Source organism: Eretmochelys imbricata, chromosome 8 (assembly GCF_965152235.1).
Source record: "Eretmochelys imbricata isolate rEreImb1 chromosome 8, rEreImb1.hap1, whole genome shotgun sequence".
Classification (NCBI taxonomy): Eukaryota; Metazoa; Chordata; order Testudines; family Cheloniidae; genus Eretmochelys; species Eretmochelys imbricata.
Genome location: NC_135579.1, coordinates 54,443,560 through 54,469,693, shown reverse-complemented (window position 1 = coordinate 54,469,693; position 26,134 = coordinate 54,443,560). Strand labels below are relative to the sequence as shown.

Genomic DNA, 26,134 nt, shown 5'->3' with positions numbered 1-26,134 from the left:
ATCTTTCGCATGCATCATCCACAGATTAGCCATTCTGCACAAAAGGGCAGGATGCAGTAAAAACCTTAGCTGAACTACTACCTCCAATACCTAATAAGTAGGGCTGTTGATTAATCGCAGTTAATTCATGCGATTAAGTTTAAAAAAAAAAAAAAGAATGGTAAATAAAAAAATTAATCGCAGTTTTAATCGCACTGTTAATAAATTTCAACTGCTATTTTATGGTTTAACTATTTTTGGATGTTTTTCTACATTTTCAAATATATTTATTTAAATTACAACACAAAATACAAAGTGTACAGTGCTGACTTTATATTATTTTTGATTCCATATATTTGCACTGCAAATATTGATAAACAAAAGAAAACAAAAGTGATAAACAAAAGAAATTATATTCAAATTTTTCAGTTCACCTCAAACAAGTACCATAATGCAATCTCTATCGTGAAAGTGCAATTTACTAATGTAGATTTTTTTTTTTGTGTTACATAAGTGCACTCAAAAATAAAAAGGTAAAACTTCAGCGCCTACAAGTCCACTCAGTCCGACTTCTTGTTCGGCCAATCACTAACACAAACAAGTTTGTTTACATTTACGGAGATAATGCTGCCAGCTTCTTATTTACGTCACCTGAAAAAGTGAAAACAGGAGTTCACATAGCACTTTTGTAGCTGGCACTGCAAGGTATTTACGTGCCATTCGTATGTCCCTTCATGCTTCAGCTACCATTCCAGAAGACATGCTTCCATGCTGATGACACTCCTTACAAAAATCATGCACTAATTAAATTTTGACTGAACTCCTTGGGGGAAGAATAGTATGTCTCCTGCTCTGCCATGTATTTCATATTACAACAGTCTTTGATGATGACCAAGCATATGTTGTTCGTTTTAAGAACACTTTCACTGCAGATATGATCAAACGCAAAGAAGGTACCAATGTGAGATTTCTAAAGATAGCTATAGCACTCAACCCAAGGTTTAAGAATAAGTGCCTTCCAAAATCTGAGGGGGACAAGGTGTGGAGCATGCTTTCAGGAGTTTTAAAAGAGCAACACTCCAATGCGGAAACTCCAGAACCTGAACCATCAAAGAAAATCAACCTTCTGTTGGTGACATCTGACTCAGATGATGGAAGTGAACATGCGTCAGTCTGTACTGCTTTGTAGCGTTATCGAGCAGAACCTGTCATCAGCATAGATGCACGTCCTCTGGAATGGTGGTTAAAGATAAAGGGACATGAATTATTAGCACATCTGGCACGTAAATCTCTCGCAATGCTGGCTACAGCAGTGCCATGAGAACATCTGTTCTCACTTTCAGGTGACGCTGTAAACAAGAAGCAGGCAGCATTTTCTCCCGCAAATGTAAACAAACTTGTTTGTCTGAACGATTGGCTGAAAAGAAGTAGGACTGGGTGGACTTGATGGCTCTCAAGTTTCACATTGTTTTATTTTTGAACGCAGGTTTTTTTTTGTACATACTTCTACATTTGTAAGTTCAACTTTCATGATAAAGAGATTGCATTACAGTACTTGTAAGTGAATTTAAAAATACTATTTCTTTTGTTTTTTACAGCAAATATTTGTAATCAAAAATATAAAGTGAGCACTGTACACTTTGTATTGTATTGTATTGTAATTGAAAATGTAGAAAATATCCAAAAACATTTAAATAAATATTCTATTATTGTTTAGATCACGTGATTAATCTTTTTAATACCATGATTAATATTTAATATTGCCATTAATTTTTAATATTGTGATTAATCTTTCAACTCTGCTACTAAGGGATCAATTAATCTCTGTTGCAAAAAGGAAGCTGCACCCTGCAGAGCAAATCTTGTGAGTGATATGAAGTACATGTTCAATTTGCAGTATCATTCAAGATTTTAATTACAAACATCTCAAACTTGCATATAATGGACTGTTGCTAGGGCCGTGTTTTGAAAAACAACGCATAATTGTTTCAGCCAAGCAAGCAAAGCTCAGGGAGGAGATAGGGACATAAACCGATCAGAAAAGTAGAACACAAGACTCTTGCGATGGGTATCATATTTTGACCAGGTTATGTTGGTACTCAAGTCAAGCCAGCTGCATCCGTCAAGCCACCATTTCCTTTTCTTTACTAGGCCACTGTTCTCTATGTGGCTGGAAGCCATGGAAAAGCAGACTGGTAAGAAAGTGACACCTCCGTGGAGCAGTTTCTCCTTTTGAAAGCAGCATTCCTGGGGATTGGGAATACAGGCTGAGAATAGTTATAAACTGAAATTTAAAGAAGCCTATATGCTTGCCTTATGAAATAGGGAACTGTTTAAGGGCTGCGAAGTGATAGTGTGAAACAAAATGGCCAAATAACAAGACAAGCAAGGGGCTGCTGTCAGACAGCCAAACCCAAAATCCATTAAGTCAATCCAAGAAGTCCCATGGATTATCGGATCTTTCCTCAGAAACCTGGAATAATGCATTTACAAGTTCCAGGAATATGAAAATAGGAACAGATCCATTCTAGGAAACAGCCTTAGACTTACATATGCCAGAGGACCCTCATCAATATTGCAGCTGGTCCAAGGGTTCCAGTTTGACTGAGGGGGTGACCATGGGACAACTCCCATTTGATTCTGTCTCACGGATGGTTCAAAATGGGCCAGCTTTCCAATGTTGAGCAAAACTGGACAGCTTGGATCTTCAGGCTACAAGTTCAGAAAAAAAAAAAAAAAAAAGTTTAATTAAACTGGTAAGATTGATGGGGAAAAACAGTGTAATAAAGTGTCTGAACTATGGCTGTTGATTAATTGCAGTTAATTCATGCGATTAACAAAAAAATTAATTGCAGTTTTAATTGTGCTGCTAAACAATAGAATACCAATTGAAATTAAATATTTTTGGATGTTTTTCTACATTTTCAAATATATTTAAATTACAACACAGAATACAAAGTGTACAGTGCTCACTTTATATTATTTGATTCCAAATATTTGCACTGCAAAAGTGATAAACTAAAGAAATTATGTTCAAATTTTTCAGTTCACCTCACACAAGTACCATAATGCAATCTCTTTATTGTAAAAGTGCAATTTACTAATGTAGATTTTTTGTGTGTTACATAAGTGCACTCAAAAATAAAACAATGTAAAACTTCAGAGCCTACAAGTCCACTCAGTCCAACTTCTTGTTCGGCCAATCACAAAGACAAACAAGTTTGTTTACATTTATGGGAGATAATGCTGCCCACTTATTTACAATGTCACCTGAAAGCGAGAAGAGGTATTTGCATAGCACTTTTGTAGCTGGCATTGCAAGGTTTTTATGTACCAGATATGCTAAACATGCGTATGCTCCTTCATGCTTTAACCACCATTACAGAAGACTTGCTTCCATGCTGATGACGCTCGTTAAAAAAATGTATGAAATTAATGAAATTTGTGACTGAACTCCTTGCGGGAGAATTGTATATCTCCTGTTCTGTTTTACCCACATTCTGCCATATATTTCATGTTATGGCAGTCTCAAATGATGACCCAGCACATGTTTGTTTCAAGAACACTTTCACTGCAGATTTGACAAAATACGAAAGTACCAATGTGAGATTTCTAAAAAAATAGCTACAGCACTCGACCCAAGGTTTAGGAATCTGAAGTGCCTTTCAAAATCTGAGAGGGATGAGGTGTGGAGCATTCTTTCATAAGTCTTAAAAGAGCAACACTCTGATGTGAAAACTACAGAACCCAGACCACCAAAACCAAAAAAAACCCACAACCTTCTGCTGGTGGCATCTGACTCAGATGATGAAAACGAACATGCGTTGGTCCACACTGCTTTGGATCGTTGTCAAGCAGAACCCGTCATCAGCATGGTGGTTGAAGCATGAAGGGACATATGAACCTTTAGAGCATCTGACACATGAGTATCTTGTGACACCAGCTACAACAATGCCATGTGAACACCTGTTCTCACTTTCAGGTGACATTGTAAACAAGAAGCAGGTAGTATTATCTCCAGTAAATGTAAACAAACTTGTTTGTCTGAGTGATTGGCTGAAAAGAAGTAGGACTGAGTGGACTTGTAGGCTCTGAAGTTTTAGATTGCTTTATGGAGTGCAGTTATTTGTACATAAATTTTACACCTGTATGTTCAACTTTCATGACAAAGATTGCACTACAGTACTTGTATTAGGTTAACTGAAATATACTATTTCTTATGTTTTTACAGAGCAAATATTTGTAATTAAAATAAAGTGAGCACTGTAAACTTTGTATTTTGTGTTGTAATTGAAATGAATATATTTGAAAATGTAGAAACCATCCAAAAATATTTAAATAAATTGTATTCTATTATTGTTTAAATCGCACAATTAATCTCACGATTAATGTTTTTAATCGCTTGACAGCCCAAGTCTGAACCATACACTCACTTGTGGCATGACCTCAAGAGAAAGCTCCTGAATGATGCTATTCAGCTGATTTTCCAAATCAGGAGAGACCACCACTTCATAAGGCTCTACCTGTGAAATTAAAAATACTGTAATAAAACCCCAAGATATCCACAAAAAAAGGCTCGGCACAAGAACCTCACTGGAGAATATAATGAAATGCTAAGAGGCTTCTAAGGAGAGAGAAGTTAAAAGGGACACTGACAGCTCAGAACTCATATTTATTAAAGGTACTTTTTGTACAAAATGTAAGTTCAACAATAATCTACACTTTTAAAAAACTGTTGTTTTTTTGTTTGTTTGTTAAAATGAACATGTAGACATTCCTTTCACTGTTTGCAATCAAAATACTGCAGTACTGTTAACACAAGAGAACCTGAAACTGATTGGTCTGCTGAGAAGTTAAATTAAGTTTGCCAGAAGCTGGGAATGGGCAACATGTGATGGATCACTTCATGCTTACACCTGTTCTGTTCATTCCCTCTGGGGCATCTGGCATTAGCCACTGTCAGAGACAGGATATTGGGCTAGACGGACCTTTGGTCTGACCCAGTATGGCCGTTCTTATGTTAAATTGAAAAAATTATATTTTTTATTTTTAGTTTTACTATTCTAGAATGTGACCATGAATAAAACAAGCCCTTATTTTTCAATACGCCCGCATACCTCTCTGTTGCTCCAAGCGCGTATATGTATGCACACACACACACACATAAATACACATGTAGTTACTTCTCTGTTCATCCCAGCCACTCATCTTTCCCCAGATCAAAATCAATTTCTGGTTCTGGACATCAGAAAATTGCATTGGCTTCCCAAGTTTAAACACAGAGCATAAGCAAGCAGGGACAAATTTACACCAGTTCACTGCTCCTTCTGACTCAGTATCTACTTCTCCTATAGCAGACTCACTGTTTCTCCTTCCTTCTTCTTTGTCTGCCCAGTGTAGGGCTCGATGACCCCAAGATGGTAGAGCTGTCTGACCAGGGACAGAGCACAGGACTGTGCTGCCAGCTTTTTGTTTGATCCATGCTCACGAGCAAAGATTCCTGCAGCACACAAACATTAAGGTTACAGTAGCCAATGATGCATGTTGTCTGTGTGGGTAAACAGCTTTAGCATAAGATAGCAATATGAAATGGGTTTAGTGGCTACTTAGAAGCAGGTTTCAGTAATGATCCCTACTGAGAAGAGGGACTCCCAGTTCCAGCCAGGCTGTAACCAACACAAGTAAATTAACAGTACAGTATTAATGATGGCAGGTTTACCTTACAGCATTCAGCCTACCCAGGCTCAACGGGGCTTTTTCACAACAGTTGTGAAAGCCAGGACTCCCTTACAGCACTCACCTGGACCAGGCTATGCTGCAGGCCCATTTTCAATTTCAAGCCATCAGTCTACAAATCCAGTAGAGACTTAACACTTGTTTTTCTTGTGTCTTCAAACACCTGACAGTTTGGTCATTTTATGCCACCACACTACATCAATTTTACTGCATTATGGACATTATAAAAAGATGATCAATTGACTGATGAAGTTTCTAACTGTGTAGATATCTGCTGTAAGTTGAAATCACAAGAGTGAGACTTGTGTGCTTGGTATCTTTAAAAAAAAGAACCCACAAGTTTCTAACTAGCTGTTTTGAAATTGTGTAATTTTTGTGATTCTCCAGGGTTCCCCCTCCAACTCCCACCCATCTTCCTCCATCCTAGTCCCGTATATCTCTATCCTGGGTCACTGTCTAGATACTTAACCTGAGCAAGGTGGGTTCTTGAATGTTCCTAGTTCTAGCTCTTTGCTTGTTTTGGACTTTACTGCAATAGACTTCCATGAAGGCAGAGGCCAGCTCGTTAAAAATAATTTCTAAAAGCAATAATTCAAGCAGTGCAATAATACTAGATACCTGCATCCCTCAGGTGGTTGAAAGCCAAGAGTCTTAAGCTATTTCACTAACCAGACATATGGGTATTTGAAACCACCATACGCTATGTAACCGGTTATCACAGGCCATCCCTTCACAGTGTACAAAGGAAAGGCCTATGTGTTTAGTGAACAAGCAGCTGAAAGGCTTACTGAGGCCCACTGGGGCACTGGCAGCAGTGCATTATTGCATGAAATGCCATCCAACTAGTGTTGCATGTACTCATAATTATTCTCATGTTTCTCTGCTCTAAGACCCATAACTAACCAGAAAAGGAGGACACTTACTTCTGCCCAGCTGCTTGACATAAATGGTCATTTCTGCAATAAAGCTCCTGTAACACACAGAGAGACACAGTTAAGGCTTTAATTCCTGAGAGCGGCTGAACCCGACATTTCCAAGATGGCCAGGCTTTCCAACTGTTTAGACAAAGCTCATCAAAACTCAATTATAAAACAATTTCCTCAATTCTAGAACAAATGAAACATTAAACCTTAAAATGTGTTTTTCTCTGAAAACCCTTGTACCGTGACACCTTCTCAATTGTGAGATCTTCTCCCTGTGTATTTTGAGCAGTAGATTCATACTACAACAACTAATGACCAATACAATTCTAGTGCTTTTAATCCCATAAAAGCTAATTCAGCTGAGTAAACTGGATTCTAGTTTAACTGATCGATTAATTGTTCCAACTGCAGATCCAGATTCTTCCCTTACTTGTACTCTATGCAACTTGACAGATAATGGGCAACATCAGGGGGCCGGGGGGTGGGGAACAGTATTTGGACTGATATCCTAGTAAAATGCAGCTTAACTTTTGAACTGAAGAGTGACTCTGAAGGACTGGCAATTGGAAAAAAAAAAATCAGGTAATTTGAGTATGTCTGATCTGGACTCATGAACACAGAAACCCATGTCCTCATTTTACAGGTACTTTTCAGGACAGAACCTTAAACTGACAGCACAAGACAACTATCTGATGAGCCCCAAAGAGGATGGATTTGGGAGGGGCGGTTGGATATCTTCACTTGTTTACCCCAGATTCAAGGTATATATGTTTGGACACAAGAACAGGCTCCTATCCTGCCTGGAATCAAGTGGTGAAGTGTGACCAAATAGGCAGATAACAGAGTTGCCTTTGTATTGTAGTCAACAGTTCTGTTAACAAGATTCCTATATGCTGTACCGCCTAATACTAAAATCTAGAGCAATCTGCTCAGACTGCCCTCATTTCCATGTGTTCTGGCTTTGCCTTCAGTCAGAACACAAACATTCGGACTGCTAACCATATAGCAAACTCGTTAAAGAGACTACTGGTACATTGATTAAGGCTGTGATTTTCAGAGAAGCTTAAGGGAATAAGACACCCAACTTCCACTGAAATTCAATGGGCATTGGGCACCTACCTCACAAGTTTTGCCCTTTTTTTTTTTTTTAAATCACAGCACAAATGCGTGTTTGAAGATTAGAAATTAAAACCATCTTGTTATAACTTTGGGTTTAAACTTGCAAATCTGATCCAAGGTGTTTGGGCTCTAACGGATGCAGTTCCTCTCTGAAAACTATGCCTCTGGTGCTTCCACTGCTGCAGGCAGAACCTTGCAGCTAGGACATGGCCTTGATTTCTCGCTGTAAATAAAACAAAGGTTAGGTGAGGCTTTAAGTTCAATGTTAGACTCCTTCCTGCACCACCAGTGAACTGACCTTCAGGCACAGCGGCTTCATGAGTCAAAGGCCACTGGCTCTCAGGGATACATCAGCCACCCTTTCATTAATGACCGATGCCAGTATGTTTCTCAGCCAGGCTTATAGTCAGCACTCAATCTCATTCTCCTCCACCTAAGGGGGGAACAGCGACACCAGAAATCAGTTTACAATAGACTCCCATGTGATTGCTTAGTTCGGCCTAAGCAGAAGCACATGTGTGAATGAACACAGATCTCTGGTGTCGCCGTCTGCTACCCCTTTCAGCATGAAACAAGAGCAGCAATGCTGTACCCTGACTGCCAGTGGAGCCCCAAAAAGGTAAAAGTCTCATCCCATCATTTGCTAAAATACTCATTTTGTATTCTGTGCACCAGAAGTTCTACATTTACATTCCTGTCACTCAAAATAAACCCTCTTGATTCCAAATGTATGCTATTATCAAGTACTTGTACCCACTCAGTTTTGAAGGGACAGTGACAAAAAAATCCACTGAAGATACATATTTTGCCTTTAAAATTCCTCACTTATGGAAGCGTAAAACTGACACTTGATATAAAGAATATTAAAAAAAAAATCAGAACTGGCAAGTTATACATAGACTTGGAAGGATTACATTTTTATTGGTAAATGTCAGCAAGTTTAGATTTCATCATACACATACAAATGGACAAAAGACATTACCATCAATGATAATCAAAATTTACAGATATGCAAAATAAGAAAAATGCTGCCTGAGAACTTACAAGGAAAATAAGCTTAAATCAAACTGTCTCTCTTGACATGTGATATTTACAATTAGTGTTTGGTTTCTAAAGCTTTAACTCTCTGAATCTCAGTGTCTGCCATTAAACAACTGTTTGACACACTCAGTTTTGTACAACTGAAAATTTAAAAACATTGATATTGTGTCAAAATTATTTTAAAAAAATCGAAAATTGAATTCTGCCAAGCCTAGATATACGTGAGGATTGTGCTTCCTGAAAATACTACCACCCCACTTCTGCAATTCAGAGAGATAGTGCAACTATTCCTCTGCTTTTACTGTATATATACCAGAATGATTCATCTAATATGCAAATTTACTCCTGGCCTCTAATATCAGAATAGGTCTGAAGAGTCAGATGCACTGCAACAGGTTTCTCTCACAATCCACTCTCTTTCCAACATGCTGATCCACGTGAGAGTAATCCATACGAGCCTTCCTGGGAGTAATAAATACTACACCCTGGAATGCTCTCTGGAAGAACAGCAAGCGGGCTGAGAAACATACTAGCACCAACCACTACCCCCACTTTCCTCAACTACATGGATTTTAAGGTCTCCACCCACAAGGGACCCGTACCACCACATACACTAACAGCAACCTGCAGATAACAGAAGTAAACAATCTGCTGAACAACACTTAGAACTTGAATTTTACATGTACTCAGTAGTTACAGTTAGTCCTCACCCCACTCACTTGGGAGAGGTAAGTGCCCAACATTTGGAAACTGAAATGGAAGTGAACTGACTTGAAGCAATGGCAATACAAGGTTTACAAGAATACCAGGATGTCTTGGTGTCAAACACATAATGTGTTCATATATCTGAAAAAGATTTTTATGAAATTTCCCACCATTAATAGGAATTGACTGGAGAGGTACTTCAGAGTTCCTGGCAATCTTCTGTAAGTAGATCAAGGGATATTGGAATCAGAGAAAACAAAAATCCAGCTGTCTCTTGATAATAGCATAACCTTCGGAGAACACATTTGGGATGGCAAAGGGCACAGCACCTTTCAAAAGGCTTATCTATACAGAACTGATGTATTAGAAAACAAAGTATAATAGCATTTCTCACCACAAAATGATTCTAGTAAGATAGAAAACAGACTTTCCCTGCCACAAAAAGTTTCACATTTTTGGGAAAAAAAAAAGTGTCCCAAGTTTGGATGAAAACTCAAACTTGTGAATTTTTCCACAGAATGGAAATAATTCCATTTCAGAGAACTGAAATAGTATTTTTCAGCTTGCTGCCTCACTCACCAGGGAGCCAAACAGCCTAGGATCCTGACCGGTTGGCAGGAAACCAGGCTGGCCAGCCTTCCTGGTTTCTGCCAAAACTTTCAATACAATCAACACATTCCCACAGAACACTGATTCCATTGAATCAGCATATTTCAATGGAAATTTTCAACCAGCTCTATCAGTAACAATTGTTAAGTATCCATTAGATACATTCCCTGCTTAACCTAATTTAAGCATTACACATTAACATGTCCTTAATGCATTTTATAGTGAGTAGCTCAAATGATTATTTACTTCTGAAACAACTGCCTAGCAATCAAACTGAGACCTCTCAGTTAACCAGATCATAGCAATATTACCACTATAAAGTGCAAAGCAAAAGGCATTTCTTTAAGCAAGTGCCAAAACTACCAGACAAACATTTCTCCACAGTGTCATCCATATCCCAGTGCCAAGGATCTCTTCCCCCTCCCTCCCAAGGTCCAAAAGCACAGACGCCATTCTTCTAACACATTGGATAGGACACGGCAAAGCCAAATACACTTTTTAAAATCAACTTAGAAAGGAAAAAAGGAGCTGCTGAAGATTAACATGAGGCACAATCCCCTCTTTCCAGGGACTACTGCTCATTGGCTTTTTTTAAGAGCTGCTGACCAAGGAACAAAAGCTTTCCCACACAGGACTGCAGAGTACTACAAACTAGATAAATAGGATAGCTCCCAGAAAGGATTCCTCTTGCCCATGAATGTTTCTAACCCTTGTTACAGAAGGATATGAGTGAAACTAGCAAACCTGTTGTGATCAGGCCCCACTTGAGTGTATTTATATTCTCCCTGGACCTTCTCCTTTTGGAAAAACTGGTTCAGACGCGCCTTAGCATTCTCCAAGGTCCAATTTCCATGAAGACCAGCATTTAAGTCCACTTCTTCTGACTCCAAGGTCTAATATTGAAAACAATTTAAATTTACTGGCTCTAACCGTAAATGTTTGTTACAAGTATGTTTAAAACAAAATTTAAAAGTCAAGTTTCCTAATTGGTCAGTGTGCCACAGAATAGTCAGGAATTTTCACAAGAAATCAAAGTGTCTTTAGGGCCTCAAGACTATTTCCTCAGACTACAACAGCAAAGAGTCTGTATAAACAATATAAATGTTGATATGACGACAATCTAACCGTCACTGTACCCAGAATTATTCTGTTACTAATTTAAGATAGTAAATTAGTTACAGTAGTTAGCAGTTTGTTGGATGTTAACAGTAACCAGACAGTTCCTTCACTGATAAATCTTCTGCCAGTTAAAACATTACAAAATACTGAACTCCTAAAAATTACAAGCACGGCTGCAAATTCTAATCAATAATTAATGGGTGTGGAAAATACTTGTTTCAGAGCTAAAGTAGAATTAGATAGGTTAACTTACAGCCTGTGCCTCCTGCTCCTCTTTCCTTGAATAGTAATCCTTCAGATTGGCTCCACGGTCCCACTGAGCTCCACCATAGCCAGAGCTTCCAACTCCGGCAGCCGGACCACCACCTAAGGGGGGGGGAAAAGAAGGTTAACCCCTCTCCTAACAATTGTGAGATGCACGCTGAGAAGTCAGGTGCTCTAAAGAGGAAAGATAAAAATCTGAACTATTCCCGGCCAAGCCTCCGAAATACTCAACTACTTTTAGTTATCTTCTTTATGAAGAAACACACATAGGAGACAAAGATACTATAAGGAAAAATATGTATTACACACACGTATATATAAAATGTAAGTTACAGATATTCAAATACAGATATTCAAAAAGTTACAGATATCCAACAGATATTCAAAGTCTTACCTGTTTCACTCTTCAGTGCCAAATGTGGAGGAAGAGGTCCGCCCAGAGTAGAAACACGTTCACCAGCATCTCCCCGTGCTTCAGGCACTATTCCATCCGGAGCATCAGCAGCTCCTGCCTGGAGAAGGGAAACTGCCCATGAATGGCAATGCCACCAACTTCATATAAAACGACAGAACTTTTCATTCAACCCTCATGTCAGAAAAGTTGTCATACAATTTAAAGATATGTTTGTTATAGAACATTGTTGTCAGAAGCTTCCATTTAAAACATTTAAAAAGCTTGACTGCTGAGCATTTAAGCGCTTTAGGGGTCCTACTGAAACTCACAATTTAACATTCCTAGTTGCTTCAGGCGACAGGAAAAAAGTGAGCTTATGGTCCATGGCTTATATAGCCATGATAAACAAGATACACTGAATGCACTGTATAATTACACACAAAAACCTATGTTAAAAGAACATTATTAATATTGCAAAAATCAAGCACTCAAACGTTAAGCAGTTAGCTAGACAATCTTAATTCAGCCCCATTATATACATGCATTATAACAGTCTAATTACACAGTCACATATAGTTTTCCCACAGGACCCCAGCCCACTCAGTTAGCAGAAAAGATCTGCTCTAGGAACGAATCATGGTTGTGTTGTGAAGGAGATCTGGCTGTAAGACACCATTCTTCATTTGCTGTAGAAGTTGGAAAATGAGAACCTATTGCGGTTTCCAGAACACAGCGGGCCTAAGCCCACCGGTAGCTAAAGGCCCTCCCCAGGCTAAGGCAGAGGGGGACAGTGAACCTAGGCCACAACTGAATACTGGGAACAACAAATGAAAAAACAAGGATGGGAGTGAAGGTTGTAGTGTGAAAAATCAGGGACCTGGAAGGGGACCCCAAGCAGAGAATCACTGACAGCACCCAGGACCGCTCAAAGACATCCAAGGAGTCAACGGACACTGCCCAGAGGAAAACTGCTCACAAACATGACTGCACGAGGGATCAGAAGTAGGCCCCACAGTTGCAGAGCAACCCCCAGCAAACCCCTGCCCCCAGGCAAATTCCTCTTCTGACCATCTTGGCCAGCACCATTACAAGGTGCAGTGAATGAGGCAGGGAACTGAAGAAAGATACAGTCTCATGGTTAGGGCAGGTGAATGCTGCCTGGAGAAACAGATTCTAGCCCTGCCTCTACCAGAGAGTTCTTACATGATGCTACGCAAGTTACTTAAACCAAACTTTTCACAGGTGGTCATTAACTGAATGTTCCTCAATTTCTGAGTGCCTGACTTGAGACCCAGGGTCTGAAGTCAATAGGAGCCTGTTTTATAATGCTAACTATTCTGAAAAGACAGGTCCCAGGGGCCTCAAAATGGGCACTCAAGATTAGTGACTATTCTTGACCCTAATCTCTCTGTGCCACAATTCTCCATCTGTAAAATAGGGTAAGATGACCCTCCCATCTCACAGAGGTTTCTCAGGTGCTGCCAACCCTGCCTATAATAAATCAGGGCTTGAAAAATTCACTCACCAGTAGTGAGCAGGAAGCTTTTCCTGATGAATAGGATGATCAAAGCTACCAATTTCTTCTGATCACAAACTTCCATTAAAAATAATCTTCATAACTATGGGGTCTAGACTCTAACCAAGCAGAAATGGTACAGTACCGCTTGCCTGGGTCTACAGACTGCTCCAGTGCCTCAGCAAAGCTATGAGCAACAGACCAAAAGACAAGATTACCATCAATTTACAGCTGATATTCAGTGTTCTGTGACAAAGACATACTTGACACTTTTACATCACAATTGCTTGACCAAACTATGACCAGTGCCAGCGGTATCCAAACAAAAAGACAACCCAAAAGCAGCAGAAAGCCACTGCTTCCCAGGAAAAGGGCAATATGGCAGAGGATCTTAAATCCATTCCTGGTTTCATTACACAGTGATGAAAAATAGCTTATAAAACTATTAGAGCAGTCATAAGAGACTGGCTCCTGCAATCTCCTCCAGTATTGTATTCCTAGGGGTATCCTGCACCAAAAAATTAAAAATTCTACATATTTTATTTGTCAAAGTAACAATATAAATCACACCAGTTTCAATTATTTTTGGTCATTTATTTCAAAATACCTGTCAGCAAGAATGTCTGTAACAATACAGACAACAAAAAAGAGTCAGGAAATGTTTTTTGACAAATAGATTCCTTACTAGGCATATTAATACAGAACTCTGAGTAATAATTCATTTAAACTACAATACAGAACCATATTTCCCGCACCCCTCAGAAGCGATGCAAAGACTTTGGGGAGTCAGGAGTAATGGAGGAGCTGAGGGAGAGGGAAGTAAATTGCTGAGAAGGAGCCTGGGTGCGAACTTGGAGGTTTGTTGGGTATGGGTGGGAAAAGTACAGAACAGGGAGGGATTGTTAGGGAACTTCCCCCATGCAGACCCTGGCTGACCCCTAGCCTCTTCCATTCAGTCAGGCACATCTGCCCCTTTCCCCATGTGTTCTTGCACCCCCTGTCCAGATGTTCCTCCAACCCCACTCAGACACCCACTCTTCCCCATCCCCATGTGGTCCTGCAACCCTCCCCGTGTCCCTGTACCCCCAACCAGCCACTCCCTTGTCCCTATGTAGCCGTGCACCTCCACATTCAGCCCCTGCCCTAGTCTGTCCTCTCCCACTAGTCCTTATGAGCCCGCCTGCCCCCCCCAGCAGCCCCATGCTATCTGTCTCCCCATAGCTCCTGTTCCTCGGTCTTCTACTTCACCTCAGGCTGAGGTGGAAAGCCTGGGTCTTCTACTTCACCTTAGGCTTTCCCCTTCCAGGAACAGTGGCTCCTACATTTAGATCCAGAGGTCCCAGGTTCAATCTCCACTGCTAACAACCTACTTAGCAGCACAACATTACAAGTTACCTCCTGAGAGGATCAAACCTGCTCTCCTCCGTGACAGATGCGGACAAAGATACTTACTCCTAAAGCTGGAATTTCTTCACTCTTGATTTCATTCAACCGAACTAAGTAATTAAGGAAGTCCCTAGCAGCATTGCTCTGTGCATCTTTCTTGTTTGTGGAATTGCCCATTCCAGTGTAGTTAAAACCTTCCACCCGAACCTGCAACAGACAAAAAAATGACTCTCAGGTAAGCGTTTACAACACCAAAACCTCACGATGTGAATACCCAACCAATTCCAGTGGACTCTCAATCAACATGGAATCTCAGCTGTTTCTAGTCACTCCTGGCTCCCTTACTAGTTGAGCATCTTCCCTAGAGCAGATAGCTGAGTCTCAACTTTTTAAGTGCTAGCGGCTTTTAACCATGCCAGAGGCTGTGCACATACCCCACACCCCCTCCCCATTATTTCTTTTCTGCTTCATTGGGCAGTAAGTCATTCAGGATGTCAACATTTTTATTGGAACAACAGCTAGGGCTGAAATGGGGTTTATTATGCTGGCACGTGTCACTGCTTGCCTCAACCAGTTCTTTGCTCTATAGAGAAATTGAGCATAGGGCCTGGTTTTGGTCAGCCAACAAACGTGAAGTGGCAGAAGCTGGCTAATTACACTAATGAGGCCCCTCATTGTAAATCAATGAATTGTCCAAGGTGGTGCATAAATATTAGACACAATACATGTATTAGACACAATACATGAAAGGGCCAAGCCTGTAAGCAGAGCCACCCAGGCACCGCTCCTACTTTTTAGGGTGAGAAAGGGGAAAAGGATGAGGTAGCAAAATGGCCGTGGAGCCAATGCTCCTTTCCCTGGCGTGGGGCTGTACACAGACGGGGGACAGGGAGCGGGTGTCCATGCCGGGCGCCGCGGACGGCATCCTTGACTGGCCCCTTAACTTCGATTTGCGCAGCTAAACCCCAGGGCCGGCCCCGCCCCGAGCGGTCACACCCCGCGCGGTCACACCCCGCGCCTGCGGCTGCAGCTGCCGGCCCAGCGTACGGAGACAAGCCACGCCGGCCGCGGCGCCGCTGTACGTGCCGCCGGGACCGCGCCGACGCCGCGGTGAGGCGCCCCCGGCCAGCCCGCCGCGCCCAGGGCCGCACCTCACACATGAACTTCTGCCGGTTCTTGTTGCCCACGGCGCGGATCTCGTAGGTCGGCGTCACCTTCCTCTTGCCGCACCAGGCGTACAGGAAGTTCTTCACGTCCCCCATGGCGCGGCCTCTGCGGGGACAGCGCGACCGTTAGCGCCGCTGAGTCAAGGCCGGGAAGCGGGCAAGAGCCGCGCGCCTCTCCAGCAATGGGGGCAATGATGGGGAACAGCGCAGCTCCTGTCCAACGACGGCGCATGCGCACAAACAAAACGCGCACTACGCACTCTATCAGGCCCCTCTTCTGGACCCAGCCCCGCCCCTCCTACAGCGCATGTGCGCGCACGTACTCGCCCCCCCGTAGAGAGCAGAGGCGCTTGTCCTTCTCCCCTAGACTCTCAGCCTCTACCCGGTGTCGGCTGGGGGGCGAAGCACCTCGCTCGCTGAGCGCCACAAAATGGTGGTTGCGGGGCGCATGCGTATAAGGGGTATCAGCAAAGGCCACCACGGCCGAAGGCAGGAAGCCGCGCCCCAGGGTGGCAGGCCGGCCGCAGGCCTAGTTCCGGGGCCCGTCCCTCCACGCCGCCGGCGGAGCCGCTCTCAGCATGGCCGGTCCGAGCGGGGAGCCTAGACGCCCGCCGCTGGAGCGCAGGGCCAAGGCGCCCCAGCCCGGCGCTGCAGCTGCGCGCCCCGGTGCGGTCCTGCCCGGGAGGCAGCGGAGCCTGAGCCCCTTCCCGGCCCGCTGCTGTGCTGGGGCGGGCTGCTGGCGGCTCACGCGGGCCGCTCTGGTTTTCGCTCTGGGCACGAGCCTGACCGTGCAGGCAGCCCCGGGCTGGCGGGAGCGCTCGGGCCCTGCTGCTCCCGGGGCAGTGGGAGTTGCACAGCGGATGGGCGCTTCCATCGGATGCTTAAAACTCTTGGGTTGGCGCTTATTTCACTTCCATGAGCTGACCTGCTCTATGGATACAAGGCGCCTTTGGCGCTGTCCCTGCACGCAGCGATTGGCGCTTACAGGCAATGTGCTGAGATCTCCCCATAGTCTTCCTGCAAAGCCTAGGGAAACGAGATTGTTTGGGGAGAGGGAGTAGAAGTTTCCAGATAAAATGGAAGCTGTCTTTAAAAAAAAACTTTAAAAAACAAAGCAGCTTCCAGACTTCCTTTATACATTTAAAAAAAGGGGGGGGGCCCGATTATTAAAAAAACATAAAAGCAAAGGTCACGGAAATGCATGAGATGAAAAATGAGGTGTTAAAGCTTTGTGCAGATGGAGGGCCAGGACTGCCAAACTGAGACAACAGGAAGAAGGGGAGGCATTTTAGAAGCGGGAGGGAAATGATAAATGTCCTAATGAAACACACAACAACATTTTTCATCACAAGTGGGGGTTGATGAAGATTCTGCTGCTGGGGGGAGAGGGGTGTGTAGGCAGGGATGGTGTAAAGCAGGGATCTCAAACTTAAATCACCACAAGGGCTATGCGAGGACTAGTATGTTGGCCTGAGGGCCGCATCACTGAAACCTTTTCATACAATGATACAAAAGTATAGTCAAAAATGAAGATAATATAGTATGCTATTAAAATGTATTAACTTTTAAAAAACTAATGCAAAGAGTGGTTTTAATAGAATATAAACACAGTAATGCGCCTCACTCAAATGATGAAACATGCATTTACTTTTAGAATTACTTCGGTTAAAGCCCCCCCTGGCCCTACCCCCACTCCACCCCTTCCATGAGGCCTTGCTCCTGCCCACCCCATCCACAAATCCCCACCCCAGTCCCACCTCTTCCCCCTCCGTCCTGGAAAGTCCTAAGCAGGGGAAAGGAGTACTTGAGGCACCTTAGAGACTAACCAATTTATTTGAGCATGAGCTTTCATGAGCTACAGCTCACTTCATCAGATGTATACCGTGGAAACTGCAGCAGACTTTATATATACACAGAGAATATGAAACAATACCTCCTCCCACCCCACTGTCCTGCTGGTAATAGCTTATCTAAAGTAATCGTCAGGTTAGGCCATTTCCAGCACAAATCCAGGTTTTCTCACCCTCCACCCCCCCACACAAATTCACTCTCCTGCTGGTGATAGCCCATCCAAAGTGACAACTCTTTACACAATGTGCATGATAATGAAGTTAGGCCATTTCCTGCACAAATCCAGGTTCTCTCACTCCCTCACCCCCCTCCAAAAACCACCCCCATACACACACAGACTCAAGAAACTGCGGAACCACCTGATCAACATCCTCTACAGCAAACAGGGAAAGATTAAGAATGAGCTCTCAAAAATGGATACTCTCATAAAAAACCAACCTTCCACACAAACTTCCTCGTGGCTGGATTTTACTAAAACTAGACAAGCCATTTACAACGCACACTTTGCTTCTCTACAAAAGAAAAAGGACACTAAACTTTCTAAACTACTACATGCTACAAGGGGCCACAGCAATGGTTCCCTCAACCCACCCAGCAATATTGTTAACCTATCCAACTATACTCTCAGCCCAGCAGAAGCAGCTGTTCTATCTCGGGGCCTCTCCTTCTGCCCCTCCACCCCCATGAACATGATACAGTTCTGTGGTGACCTAGAATCCTATTTTCGACGTCTCCGACTCAAGGAATATTTCCAAAATACCTCTGAACAACATACTAATCCACAGAGGTCTCCCTACCAACACTATAGAAAGAAGGATTCTAGGTGGACTCCTCCTGAAGGTCGAAACAGCAGACTGGACTTCTACATAGAGTGCTTCCGCCGACGTGCACGGGCTGAAATTGTGGAAAAGCAGCATCACTTGCCCCATAACCTCAGCCATGCGGAACGCAATGCCATCCACAGCCTCAGAAACAACTCTGACATCATAATCAAAAAGGCTGACAAAGGAGGTGCTGTTGTCATCATGAATAGGTCGGAATATGAACAAGAGGCTGCTCGGCAGCTCTCCAACACGAGTTTCTACAAGCCATTACCCTATGATCCCACTGAGAGTTACCAAAAGCAACTACAGCATTTGCTCAAGAAACTTCCTGAAAAAGCACAAGATCAAATCCACACAGACACACCCCTGGAACCCCGACCTGGGATATTCTATCTACTACCCAAGATCCATAAACCTGGAACTCCTGGGCGCCCCATCATTTCAGGCATTGGCACCCTGACAGCAGGATTGTCTGGCTATGTAGACTCCCTCCTCAGGCCCTACGCTACCAGCACTCCCAGCTACCTTCGAGACACCACTGACTTCCTGAGGAAACTTCAATCCATCGGTGATCTTCCTGATAACACCATCCTGGCCACTATGGATGTAGAAGCCCTCTACACCAACATTCCACACAAAGATGGACTACAAGCCGTCAGGAACACTATCCCCGATAATGTCACGGCTAACCTGGTGGCTGAACTTTGTGACTTTGTCCTTACCCATAACTATTTCACATTTGGGGACAATGTATACCTTCAGATCAGCAGCACTGCTATGGGTACCCGCATGGCCCCACAATATGCCAACATTTTTATGGCTGATTTAGAACAACGCTTCCTCAGCTCTCATCCCCTAAAGCCCCTACTCTACTTGCGCTATATTGATGACATCTTCATCATCTGGACCCATGGAAAAGAAGCCCTTGAGGAATTCCACCATGATTTCAACAATTTCCATCCCACCATCAACCTCAGCCTGGTCCAGTCCACACAAGAGATCCACTTCCTGGACACTACAGTGCTAATAAACAATGGTCACATAAACACCACCCTATACCGGAAACCTACTGACCGCTATTCCTACCTGCATGCCTCCAGCTTTCACCCTGACCACACCACACGATCCATCGTCTACAGCCAAGCTCTGCGATACAACCGCATTTGCTCCAACCCCTCAGACAGAGACAAACACCTACAAGATCTCTGTCAAGCTTTCTTACAACTACAGTACCCACCTGCGGAAGTAAAGAACCAGATTGATAGGGCCAGAAGAGTTCCCAGAAGTTACCTACTACAGGACAGGCCTAACAAAGAAAATAACAGAACGCCACTAGCCGTCACCTTCAGCCCCCAACTAAAACCCCTCCAACGCATTATTAAGGATCTACAACCTATCCTAAAGGATGACCCAACACTCTCACAAATCTTGGGAGACAGGCCAGTCCTTGCCTACAGACAGCCCCGCAACCTGAAGCAAATACTCACCAACAACCACATACCACACAACAGAACCACTAACCCAGGAACTTATCCTTGCAACAAAGCCCGTTGCCAATTGTGCCCACATATCTATTCAGGGGACACCATCACAGGGCCTAATAACATCAGCCACACTATCAGAGGCTCGTTCACCTGCACATCCACCAATGTGATTTATGCCATCATGTGCCAGCAATGCCCCTCTGCCATGTACATTGGTCAAACTGGACAGTCTCTACGTAAAAGAATAAATGGACACAAATCAGATGTCAAGAATTATAACATTCATAAACCAGTCGGAGAACACTTCAATCTCTCTGGTCACGCAATCACAGACATGAAGGTCGCTATCTTAAAACAAAAAAACTTCAAATCCAGACTCCAGCGAGAAACTGCTGAATTGGAATTCATTTGCAAATTGGATACTATTAATTTAGGCTTAAATAGAGACTGGGAGTGGCTAAGTCATTATGCAAGGTAGCCTATTTCCTCTTGTTTTTTCAACCCCCCCCCTCCCCCCAGATGTTCTGGTTTAACTTGGATTTAAACTTGGAGAGTGGTCAGTTTGGACGAGCTATTACCAGCAGGAGAGTGAGTCTGTGTGTGTATGGGGGTGGTTTTTGGAGGGGGGTGAGGGAGTGAGAGAACCTGGATTTGTGCAGGAAATGGCCTAACTTCATTATCATGCACATTGTGTAAAGAGTTGTCACTTTGGATGGGCTATCACCAGCAGGAGAGTGAATTTGTGTGGGGGGGTGGAGGGTGAGAAAACCTGGATTTGTGCTGGAAATGGCCTAACCTGACGATTACTTTAGATAAGCTATTACCAGCAGGACAGTGGGGTGGGAGGAGGTATTGTTTCATATTCTCTGTGTATATATAAAGTCTGCTGCAGTTTCCACGGTATACATCTGATGAAGTGAGCTGTAGCTCACGAAAGCTCATGCTCAAATAAATTGGTTAGTCTCTAAGGTGCCACAAGTACTCCTTTTCTTTTTGCGAATACAGACTAACACGGCTGTTACTCTGAAACCTAAGCAGGGGAAGTGCTGGGAGGTAGGCAGAGGAGTGGGGGGAGGGGAACTTGGCTGCTGGTGGAGTGGATGCCTCTGGCGGGCTGCAGGAAATAACTGTGGGTCACGTGTTTGAGACCCCTGGTGTAAAGGGTCTGCTGCAACTGAGTTTCAATATAGAAACTCGGCCAAAGCTGGGTTTCAGTATAACCAGGGCACCTTACAAACCTGGGCCTTGCTTAAACTAAGTTTTCTGGTAACCTTTCACAGGGGGAGAAAGTCCTACACTGAGATGCAGTAAGAACGCAATCCTGTAAATTGAGCAATCTAGCACCAATCCATCAAAGCACTGGTGCCAGAGGCTGTCCCTACCCATACACAAAGTACACAGCTGTATAGGGCACCAAATTCCCTGGTGCCCTACGCAGCTGCGTGCTGCTCCAGCCCCTGCTCTGCCTCTTCCCCATGGCACCCACCCCTCTTCCACCCCAGCCCTGCCTCTTCCCCATGGCCCCCACCCCTCTTCCACCCCAGCCCTGCCTCTTCCCATTCCTGCTCTGCCCCAGCCCTGCCCCCACTCCACCCCTTCCCCAAAAGCCCCTGCCCTGCTCCACCGCAGCCCTGCCTCCACTGCCCTGAGGCTGGCAGCAGGGCCAGGCCTGCACTCACCGTTGGTGGGAAGTGCAGCGACCTGGCCCCAGCAGCGGTTGAGGGCTGGGGGGCAGTTTTCCCCACCCCACTGCTGCAGAGGCCTGCTCCTCCCCCCCTGCAGGAGGGCTGTATAGGGCCCCAGAATAGCTAGGGACAGCCCTGACTGATGCACATACTTAACTTTAAGCAAATTAGTAGATCCATTGAAGTCACAAAGATATTCACTCCCTTAAAGTTAAGTACATGCTTAAGTGCTTTGCTGGATTGGGGCCAGAGTGTTCAGTCCCTCTGGGGGAGAGCAGAAGGAAAACCAAAGTTGGTAGAACAGTGCTTTATTGGTATATTTAAAACTTGTAACCTCATCCTGTAGAATATCCTTTCAAATCAACAGACTGCATGTAACCATGGTGGTTAAGCAGATTAGTCAGAAGTTTCTCTAAGCAAGAAAAATGCAGTACTTTAGCTATATGCAGAGCTATTATAGCAGTGTTAGTCCCAGGCTATTAGAGAGATAAGGTGCGGGAGGTGATATCTTTTATTGGACCAACTTGTGCTGTTGAGAGAGACAAGCTTTCAATCTTACACAGAGCTTTTCTTCAGGTCTGGGAAACAGTATCACGGATTTGTTCCACCTTGTATTTAGCTGTGACACTCACAGAGTAAGTTTGTCTCTCCTTGCTTAGTGAGGCTGAAACTTCCAGCTAATGTAGTTAACCAGCATGGTTACACGTTCCATTGAATTGAAAAGACAATCCATGGTATGAGGTTACAAGTTTTAAATACCTCACCCACCTTGTCCTTAGCTAGACATTTCAGAAAACCAAACAAAAGCAAGAACTTCCCAATCCTTGCCATTAAGGGCAGGAAGCTAGTGTTGATCAGGGGGTGAACTATGCTAAACTGAACAATTGATGGAAACCACTTTTGACCCCTTGCTAGCTGAGGGGGAAAAAACACAAGTCCTAGATATAGAATGTCTGGCTCTGCTTCAGCTACTGTAAGAGAGACAAGGTGGGTAAGGTCATATCTTTTATTGGGCCGACTTTTGTTGGTGAGAGAGACAAGCTTTTGAGCCACAGAACTCTTCTTCGGGATTGGGAAAGGAACTCCCAGCAAAATGCAAGATGGGTAGATTGTTTAGCAGAAGTAGCTAGTATATATTGTAAGGGACCATTCAAGGTAGAGGGACCTGTTAATACCTCTGCAGTCATAGGACAAAAAGAGGGTGAATAGGTTATAGATTGTAATACTAAATCCTATGTCTCTGTTCAGTCCATGAACTTTGGTGTCTAGCAGAGTAATGAATTTAAGCTCCCAGGTTCATCTTTTGAAAGCGTTCTGCAGTTTTACTTTGCGGATGAGGACTGTGAAAAGTGTTCACCCAGAGGTGATAGGTTGTTTTTGTCTTTCATCATTTTCCTGTGAGTTCATTCAAGAGCACAGTGATGATCTGTTTTCACCCACATAATTGTTGTTGGGGCATTTAGTGCACTGGATAGAGGTACACCACATGTTGTGATAGGCATCTGTCGAACCAATGATCTTCAAAGGCGCGTTGTGGATGGTGTTGATCACTGTAGCAGTAGAGATGCATCAGCAGGTTTAGCATCTGTTGTTCTGGCAGGGTCTAGTGCTGCTTTGATTTGCTGTGTCCTGGTCTGTGGGGAGCTTGTAACAGAGTTCAGCATACAAGCCTTCATATCAGTAGCTGCAGCCTAACCTGAGATCTTAGGACAATGGCTGATTTTTTCCACCACTGGAAACTTAGGCCTAGCCCAAGAACCCCCATGGTAACTGCTTTCCATCTGTGCAATAAAATTGTTAATACCAAATCTGATGTGCAGTTCTGAGGTGAGAGCATCAGCCAGGAGGCTAACCCAAAGTATCTTGGCATTACACTGGATCAGAGTTTAACCTTTTGACAACAGCTTGAAAATACCTGCACTAAGGCTGCAGGAAGCGGCGCGGGCCGAGGGATGTGCTGGCTGCCCTTCCTGCAGCCCCCATTGGCCTGGAGCAGCGAACCATGGCCAGTGGGAGCTGCGATTGGCCAAACCTGCAGATGCAGCAGGTAAACAAACTGGCCTGGCCTGCCAGGGGCTTTCCCTGAACAAGCAGAGGCCCTAGTTTGAGAACCACTGGTGTAGATAAGGCCTCAAATAGCATAAATATTTTGGTTTTGACTGATTCAACACCACCAGGGCAGGAAAATGTTGATTTTTTTATTTTTGTGGTTTTTAGGTGAAGTTGAAAACCAATTTCAGAGCTAGTACTGTGACTTGCAGCCCCAGCTACCCCAGTACTAGCCAGTAATAAGTAGAGCTGAGGAAATTTTGGAATTTCCATCCTGACAGCTGGGATAAAAAGTTGAAATTATTTTTTCAGAACAAAAAGGGTGGGAAATGTCAAAATGTTTTGATCTAAATGTTTGAGCATTGCTGAAATCACAGTGTTTCATTTTGTTTAATGGATCAGATCAATATTAAGCAGTGTTGCTCTATCTGCACACTGGTTTATGGGAGCTGTAGCTCAGGGCTGCCATTGCTTTCTGTGGGCTGGGCTCTCTGGCAGATACAGTCTCCCTCAATGCACAGCATATTCCGCTGCCAAGCTGTATGGTGCATCAAGGGAGAGGTCATCTAACGAGGGCGAAAACAATGGGGGCTCAACCCACAAACTTCCATATGGCGATGTGCTTAAAAAGGAAATGTAGTCTAGTGTGGGTTTTTTTAACCATTTGAAAATAAAATGTTTCAGGATAGTCCAATAAAACAAACTAGTCAATCTGGGTCAAAAAATAAAATATTAAATTTTCCCCCCATAAAAAAATTTAAGCATGGAAAAATTTTGTTTTGGCAGCAACTGCATTTTTTCAGAAAATGCTGATGGAAAATTCCCAACTAACTCTAGCGATTTAAAAAAAAAGGGGGGGGGGGTTTGGATATAAAAATACTGTTAGTTCAGCTGAGGATGTACCTTAATCCTCAACTGAGCTAAAAGGCTGGTGTGCACACGGTCTCTCTGGAGACAAACTTAATTTATGAGAGTGAGAGGAACTGGACACTGCAGAGACCTCTCTCGGGAGCCTGGTAACTGGGGTTCACTGAATGGGACCTGCAAGGCAAGATTTAGACTGGCAGGGTCTCAAGCAGTTTGCTGGTAAGGCTGGCTGGTGTATCAAGAGAGCGGACAAACAGCTGAAGCCCCAGCAAAGCTTCTCTTGCTGAGGCAGAGGCAGCACCATGGCTTATGGTTCTGAACACCCTGAGAAGGCATCACAGATAAGCGATTCCACAGCCTCCTTTGGAAGCCTCTTCCAGAATTTAACTACCTTTAGAGTTAGATATTAGGGGAAGTGTTCTAACGTATTCCCCTTGCTGTAGGTTAAGCCTATTAACTGCTTGCCCTACCTTCACTGGACATGGAGAACAATTGATCCCAATCCTCTTTAGAGCAAGCACCATTTACATATTTGAAGACTTAAGTCCTATCTCAGACTTTCAAGATTAAACATACCTATTTTTTTTTTAGCCCAGCTATAAGTCAGGTTTGCTACACCCTTTCATCATTTTTGTTGTTATCCTCTGGACTCTCTTAATTATCCACATAGTTACTAAATGGTGGTGCTCAGAATTGGACACAGTACTCCAGATGAGGCCTCACCAGTGCCAAATAGAGCAGGACAATACCTCCTGTGTCTTATATATAAAAATCCTGTTAATATATCCCAGAATTATATTAGCCTTTTTCACAACTGCATCACACTCTTGACCCATTCAACTGGTGATCCACTATAACCCCAGATCCTTTACAGTAGTATTACCCCCTGGCTAGTTACTCACTTTATAGCTGTGCATTTGATTTTTCCTTCCTAAACAAAGTACTTTGCACTTGTCTTTATTGAAGATTTCTTAAAACCACATGAAAACCCAAGAACACTTTCCACTGACTTTCTGAGAGAATAGATAGAAAGTAATAGGATTCATGACAGTTTGGAAGAGGGTGCAGATCAAAAAGTAACTGAAAGTGAGTTAAGGCAGGCACAATCTTTCCCATACTTGAGTTCTAAAGGAGGAGATTAGATCCTGATCTTGCTAGCATATTTGTGTTTAAACTTTATTCATGCAAGATGTACCATTGACTTCAGTAGGACTACTTACATGGGTAAAGTTAAGTGTGTGCTTAAGTGCTTGCAGCAGCGATCCCTAAGATTATCTTCCTGAAGGAGCATGAGGGGAAAAGGGAAGATATTACTAAATTTTGGGAGACTAGAAAACACAGTCCCCTCCTAACCATCCACCTCTGCCCCCTCAAGAGCATTTTTCCAAAGAGGAAATAGAGGCAAAATGTTTTTAAG

General features: G+C 43.4%; 1 protein-coding gene across 4 annotated transcripts in view; it reads right to left on the bottom strand.

Annotated features, from left to right (window-relative positions):
• DHX9 (DExH-box helicase 9) overlaps nt 1-16,405 on the bottom strand; it is a 41,513-nt gene extending 25,108 nt beyond the window's left edge. The window contains exons 1-10 of one of the 4 annotated variants that reach the window (XM_077825281.1): nt 16,281-16,405; nt 15,943-16,063; nt 14,858-14,998; nt 11,890-12,007; nt 11,485-11,597; nt 10,857-11,005; nt 6,639-6,685; nt 5,343-5,479; nt 4,413-4,502; nt 2,530-2,691 (exon numbers count right to left, since the gene is read on the bottom strand). In XM_077825281.1, coding sequence (XP_077681407.1) covers nt 2,530-2,691; nt 4,413-4,502; nt 5,343-5,479; nt 6,639-6,685; nt 10,857-11,005; nt 11,485-11,597; nt 11,890-12,007; nt 14,858-14,998; nt 15,943-16,053 — 1,068 coding nt within the window. In that variant the 5' untranslated portion in view covers nt 16,054-16,063; nt 16,281-16,405. Of the gene's footprint in view, nt 1-2,529; nt 2,692-4,412; nt 4,503-5,342; nt 5,480-6,638; nt 6,686-8,055; nt 8,188-10,856; nt 11,006-11,484; nt 11,598-11,889; nt 12,008-14,857; nt 14,999-15,942; nt 16,233-16,280 lie in introns of those variants that run through there. The other 3 variants (XM_077825282.1, XM_077825283.1, XM_077825284.1) reach the window with 3 other exon arrangements.
• Nucleotides 16,406-26,134: the final 9,729 nt, after the last annotated feature.